Source organism: Phodopus roborovskii, unplaced genomic scaffold (genome assembly GCF_943737965.1).
Source record: "Phodopus roborovskii unplaced genomic scaffold, PHOROB, whole genome shotgun sequence".
In the NCBI taxonomy this organism is placed as follows: domain Eukaryota; kingdom Metazoa; phylum Chordata; class Mammalia; order Rodentia; family Cricetidae; genus Phodopus; species Phodopus roborovskii.
Window position 1 is genome coordinate 10,856,922 of NW_026126460.1, and position 6,509 is coordinate 10,863,430.

General features: G+C 39.6%; 1 protein-coding gene across 1 annotated transcript; it reads left to right on the top strand.

The window, feature by feature from the left end:
- Window positions 1-286: 286 nt before the first annotated feature.
- Window positions 287-4,500, top strand: Fam237a (family with sequence similarity 237 member A). The gene is made up of 2 exons (XM_051190343.1): window positions 287-708; window positions 4,331-4,500. Exons 1-2 carry the CDS (start codon window positions 294-296, stop codon window positions 4,462-4,464), a joined length of 549 nt encoding a protein of 182 aa, XP_051046300.1. The 5' UTR covers window positions 287-293; the 3' UTR covers window positions 4,465-4,500.
- The last annotated feature ends 2,009 nt before the right edge of the window (window positions 4,501-6,509 follow it).

Below are 6,509 nucleotides of genomic sequence, written 5' to 3' on the forward strand. Positions count from 1 at the left end.
ATGTAGTAATCTTTTGAGCTACATTCCAGCGTAAACGGTTTCATTTAACCATCTCACAAGGAACACAGCTCGTGAGTTCTTAGCCTAGCTGTCTTGGTTGTGCACAACCTGAATTGGGAATGGGTAATCTAGGGAGAACAAGGGTTGTGATATGGGAAGAAGTCTCTTCCTAATTAGTAATGATGGTGTGTTTCTTCTCCTGGGACTGAGACTCTCAAGGGAATACTCATTTCTCTTATGGCGTAGAAAACAAGCCTGGACTGATGTGTTTACATGTGTACAGTTGCAGGACCATGGCTGATCCTGGGATCAGAAGAGGGATCCACTGTCCTTTGAGTCTCATCTGCTCCCTGCTCATTGTGGGAATGTGCTGTGTGTCTCCTTTGCTCTGTCACAGCCAGACAGACCTGCTGGCTCTTAACCAAGCTGATCCTCAGTGCTGGGAGTCCTCCTCAATTCTCCTCTTGGAAATGCAGAAGCCTCGTGTTTCTAACACTGTTTCTGGATTTTGGGATTTTATGATCTACCTGAAGTCATCTGAGAACTTGAAGCATGGGGCACTGTTTTGGGATCTGGCCCAGCTCTTCTGGGATATCTATGTAGACTGTGTCCTTTCCAGGAATCATGGCTTAGGAAGGAGGGAATTGGCTGGAGAGGGAAAGAAAGAAGAGAAAAGCTCAACAGTGATGCATTCGGGGATTACACAAGGTGCACAGCTCTGGCCTGTTGAATTTGTCTATCAAATGTGATGTGCTAATTTGTGAGGAAGAGATAAGTGGACCTAGAGGAAGCCTTTCTTATATACATTCCTTTAAAGGGTTGGATGTCAAGAGAATTCAAATGACAGACTAGCTGTTTATGTCATCATAGTGTGTTCACTCTAGTACTTCATGTGAAAAGTTATTAGGAAGGGGGATGGGGCAATGTATAAGTTGCAATGTAAAGGCTTGCCCCCCAAATGAAGACTGTTATTTATTATTTGTTGCTAACTTGAATATAACTTGGTGTTTTCTTGGTGTGGAAATAGTTAAATATGAGTAGGAACTGGGGATGGGGAAATATTTATATACTAGGAATCCTTGCCTACTTTAAAGTGAAAACAAAAACATAACTTTCATGCAGATGAAGGAGCATCTTGAGAGATACTTAATTGATGATGTCAAGAGCAAAAATATCAACAAACATATTTATTCATTGTTGCTGTTTGAATGAATCACAAATAAGTCATCAACTTCCATTAAGTAATTAATTTTTAATTAATTTTAATTAAGGAAGCTTCTTGAAAGTTGAGGCACTTTTTCCACTGCAGTGAATGCCACATACTAATTCAAATATAGTCTTCTCTAGACGTCTAGAAGTAATGCTATGTATGAAAAAATAGAGTGTGAAGGAGTGAGCCCCTGTAAGTTAAGAAATGCCTGAACCCCGACCATACAGTTTTCCTTCTTTCTTCAGTGTCCTTTCTATCAGTAAATTTCCAAATCTAGCAGTAAGGGCTGTTTAGGTGTAGTTAGAATTACTTGTGCACTGGTGGAAAATCAAGGCTTTATTAGCGAATGTTTAATTATGAGCATTGTTTCATGTCTCCAAAATGGCTCAGTTGAAGAAACATCTGTCAATAACAGTTCCACAGCTACCTTCTCCTAAGATTTTGCATAGTTTGTTTTAACCTCGGCAACTAAAATTCTCTCATGATTCAGTGAGCCAAGAAACCAGACAATCCCCTACTGCTATTAATATAAGTAGGCATAGCAATAACTCTCCCCCCCAGTTTTACTTTTCATATGAAATATTCTCTCAGCAGATTTGCTACTGAATTAGAAATACATGATGGCCATCTTTAAAGGTTGATTACCAGTATTTTGAAAACACCTTGAGCCAAAGCTGCCCAGGCATCAGCATTAATTAGTAAGGACCATATATTTTCTTCTTGTGAAGCCCCATGATAGTGGTATGTATGCTCCAAATATTCCTATCAGAGTTAGCTGCTCTACTCAAGTCACCACTGTGTTTTCAAATTCCACCTTCACCTTTTGTAATTATGACAAATGTCTACAGAATAAATGAAGGAAACATTATTGCGTTCAGCTCTGGAAGTCACTTTCTGCTCTTTGCCAGAAAGTTAAGGTGGACTCAGCTGTTCTGCAAACTTTAGGAAAAGTTGGTCTGCAAATAGCTCCATAGCAGAAGCTAAAATTTCCGTTTATTAAAGTTATTTTAATGTTTTGCAAAAGCAATTGTTCAAAGATCAGGAAATGAGATTTTCCATTTGGTTGGTCTAATCACAGTAGGATGGGGGTCTCAGGTCAAGGAGATACATGTTGAAAGTTAAATAGTCACAGGAACACTGTGATTTCCTTTCAAGAAGCTTCATTCAGTCTCTAGTGGTTCAAACGGGCTCTGGATGTACTAGGGTGGATCCTCTAATAAATTTTGCTTTTGTTCCTGGGGATGGAGTGCTATGAAGCTGGAATGAAGGTGGGGGTGGAGAGGTGTTTGTTCCCATAGTTCTTATGTAAATCGTCACATTAGGGCAAAAGGGTATAGCTAAAATTACTGCATATGTAATATGCAAAAGGGTTTTTGTTCTCATGTCTTTACAATAATTTACTTTACATCCATTTATGAAATCTTCCTATGAATCGTGTTTTCCATGAGATACTGTTTGTGGTTTATCACCTTTGTTAAAATTGCATCAACAAATCCAAAATGGGTATTTAGTTCTTACTCTTTTCATCAGAAAAAAAAGCAGATATGGCAAGAATTAGATGGATCACAAAGTCTCTCTGTGTTCTCTGCTTTTGAATGTTCTGTGAGTCCATGAAAAGCCCTTACTAATTCTGGAGACATGGGAAAAGCTTTACCCCAAGAACAGGTGACCGAGCTGAATAATGGCCAGGACACCATGGCTATTCCTAACAATGATAAGCAGGGACAGAAGAAGCCAGAAATAAGAGCTCTGAAAGTTCTGAGTGCTGTGGATGATGTTACAAATAAAGATGCCAAAGATCCAAAGAATAGTTTAAATCTAGAAAGACAGTAACTATTAATAGCTGGATACTGACTAATACATTTTAAGAAAGCCCTAAATAGGATGTGTGTGTGTGTGCGTGTGTGTGTGTGTGTGTGTTTGTGTGTGTGTGTTTGTATGTATGTATGTATACATACATACATACACACATACATCCAGGTTTAATCTCTAAATTCTGATAGTGTTACCACTCTGGAAAGAGGGTATCAAGAGGTAGAGAAGAGATGGAAAGAGAGGAGAAGAGGGGAGGGAGACGGAGAAAAGGGAGAAAGGGAAGAGGAGAAGGGAAGAGGGAGTGGGAGATTCCGAAGGAAGGGGGAGCAAGAGGGAGGACCTGAGGAGGAAGGCGTGAGAGAACAAGAGTGAGAGACTGGTTGGTTTAGGAGAGGACACTCATAATTCCCAAAGAGGAAATGGCAGAGTTCAGGGTCACTCACAAGGATGGGAAGATTTCTCTGGACTAAAAAGTTTCTGAGGCACAATAGTGTCTGTGTAAAAGTGATACCCTTTTCCTTTAGCAGACTGAGCTTTGGCATAAAGAAAGATGGGGGCAGGGGATAATCTGCATTCCTGGGGATGACAGTTTATATGTTTTGGAACAATTATGACTTTTTGCCAGGAGGGTTGTGATGAGAAAAGTTAAAATTTAGACTTATAATCTGATGATGTTTGTGATAGGTGGCTAACAAATGTTCATAGTTCTTATTTTTAAACACTAAACACAAAAGACAACTGCTTCAGCGACATGAACAAGTCCATAAATTTTCAGTTCTCTGCTTTGCTCTTGGAAGTTTCCTCAGCCACACACTCAGCATCTTGACTGTCAGGAAGTGTCTCGAGGTGCAGCCAATGGTGTGGCACAGGCTCTTCATTCCAACATTCTTTATCAGAAAACATGGAGATAATCCAAATGTCCACAATAGGGTAATAGCTAAACAAATCACAAAGCAAGGGTGGAATGAACACAGCACCATCTCTGGAAGGTTGTGTTATTGAAGGTTTTAAGTGTTTGTTTTATGTTTCTATATTAAACATGATATAATGACTCTAACCTTTAAAAATCACAAACTATTTTAACTGAGTAATATTATAAATGATAGAAATTTAACTTATGCTATATAAGTAAAATGCACAGGACAGAAAACACTGCAAATACGAGTTTACATACACACTCTAACGAGATATATATATATATATCATTGCGAAGTCGGAATAGCAAAACATCAATTCTTCCTTTTAATAACAACTAACCTACGTGTAACTTAGCGACCTTATGAAGTTCCTTTGCTCTGCTTCCAGGTGCATACTCTCAGCTCCTAAGAACCTCTTTCTTAAAGAAGAAAGAGTTGATTGAAGATTTGATAAGCTTGCAGATGCACAGGCGGGGCTCTAGGTTTGCTGGAAAAGTGAAGCTGCAAGCAAAGAGAAAATAAAGCTACCTTCAGAGCTGACTCGACTCGAGCCTTGGAATTAAAACAAAGAATACTTTCCTATCCATCATTTAAGTATCTGAAGCGAAGTAAATGTCCACAGGTGAATATCATGCCAGTTCTCTCAGAGTGCTTGTTTTCAGCTTCTTGATTGTTCACCGGTCTCTTCGTACCGTGATTACTACCTGACCACCCCACTGTCTACAGTAACTAGAGAACTTCCAAAGATGACTTGGGGATGAGGACTTTGGCTTTTTAGCGTTATTTGATAATTTGCCTTGGGAGGCCTGGCGTAGCTAATGAACTAGAGGGCCACACATTTAGCTTGCATAAGCTACATGCAGCACAAGCCATTAACCACACATTGCTTATGAAATTGGTGTGGAAGGACTATACGCATGAATGGTATCACTGATGGTCTGTGATTCTCAACCTTGTTGGAGAGAATAGTTTTGAATATGGAATGAAGAAGAAACCATGGGGAATAAAACATTCATCTAATGAAAGCAAAATTAATAAAAGCTTTGGCTCCCAACTGGTGTTATTGGATTCTCTTTATTTAAATCTTTAATATTAGCACAAACCGTGTCCAAACTCTAATAAGATAGCATAATTATCTTTCAATTATGTATTTGCTGTTTGATTAAATATTAAAGCACTATAAGTGGTTATACTTCGCACTGAAAAGCAAAATAAAATGAAAGTGAATGTGATACAAGAGGAACCTGTCAGTATTTTTTTTTCCCTGAAAAATGATCGGCCTGAATGAGGTCTGTCACAGAGAAGCCCCATTAACATGACACGGTTTTTACCTCAAATTATTCCCATATTTGTAATCTTTCTATTAAAACCATGCTTGACAAAGAGTTTGAATTTCAGATTAACCTCAGGGAAAGTGTCACAGATGTCTGGGGCCCTCCTCAAACTAGAGAAGTTGTCCAAAGGTTGTCAGCAGATTCAGTTTCATTGGAGGATTAGCTGGGTCCTAACAACATGGGATGGAAGCAGCTGGTGGTACGTGGTAGGGGAGATGCAGGCAGCCTTAGGTTCTGGTTGACTGTGAAAATGGGAACATTAAAAAGCTAGCACTCTCTGACTACTTTTATACACAGGCCCATTCTTTGCATCTATCATGTTTTCTCTAAGTTGTTTCATCAAACTCATTAAAACGTTTTGAAAAGATCATTGCATCTTAAAAACTACCAAAGGAACACGATTCTGGGAGAAGGGCCCTGCCTTCTGTTCCTCCTTCATCATGGTACTCCACACAGGGGCTAGCAGTTGCTTGATTGTTGTAGTTTGAAGGTCACTGACCCCCATCATCCCAATGGGAGCACTTTGAGGAGGTGTGGTCTTGTGGAATAGGTATGGTCTTGTTGGAGAAAGTGTGTCATTGTGGAGTCAGGCTTTGAGGTCTCATACATACTCAAGATACCTACCCCTCAGTGTCATAGACCATTGCCTGTTGCCTGCAAATGTAGGACTCTCAGATACTTCTCCGGAAACATGTGTGCCCACATACTGCCATGCTCTCTACCATGATGATATTGAACCGAACCTCTGAAACTATAAGCCAACCCATATAAATGTTTTCCTGTACAAGAGTTGCCATAGTGATGGTGTCTCTTCATAGCAACAGAAACCCTAAGTAAGACTGATTCCTTTTTCATTAAGGGTCAGGACATGAGTGCTACTGTGGTTCTGTGGGCTGCCCCATGTCTAAGAAGAACAGGGGGAGACAATGCAGCTTATGTTCAAAACAGCAAGGTTGCAGCCCAGGGTTCTAAACAGCAGAGTTGCGAATGTGGACACTGAAATTTGAATCCATACAACTTTCAGGTGTCTTTTTCAGTCACTGAAAACAGAGCCCACCTTTAGCTCACAGCCTATACAAAACAGGTAGTGGCAGGTATAAACTGTGACCTAAGCTGTGGTGGGTGCTTATCAAGCTTGTGAGGAAGACTGTTGGATGATATGTGAAGGAAAGTGATTATGGTTTTTTAAGTTTTAATTAATTTTTATTTAAATAAAAATCAATCGTATTTTAC

Bases quoted from the DNA above. Each gene is read 5' to 3' on its own strand.
- Fam237a (XM_051190343.1), top strand. From the start codon at position 294: ATGGCTGATCCTGGGATCAGAAGAGGGATCCACTGTCCTTTGAGTCTC. The intron at 709-4,330 runs GTGCACAGCTCT...CTCTGCTTCCAG, and splicing joins GCATTCGGGGATTACACAAG to GTGCATACTCTCAGCTCCTA.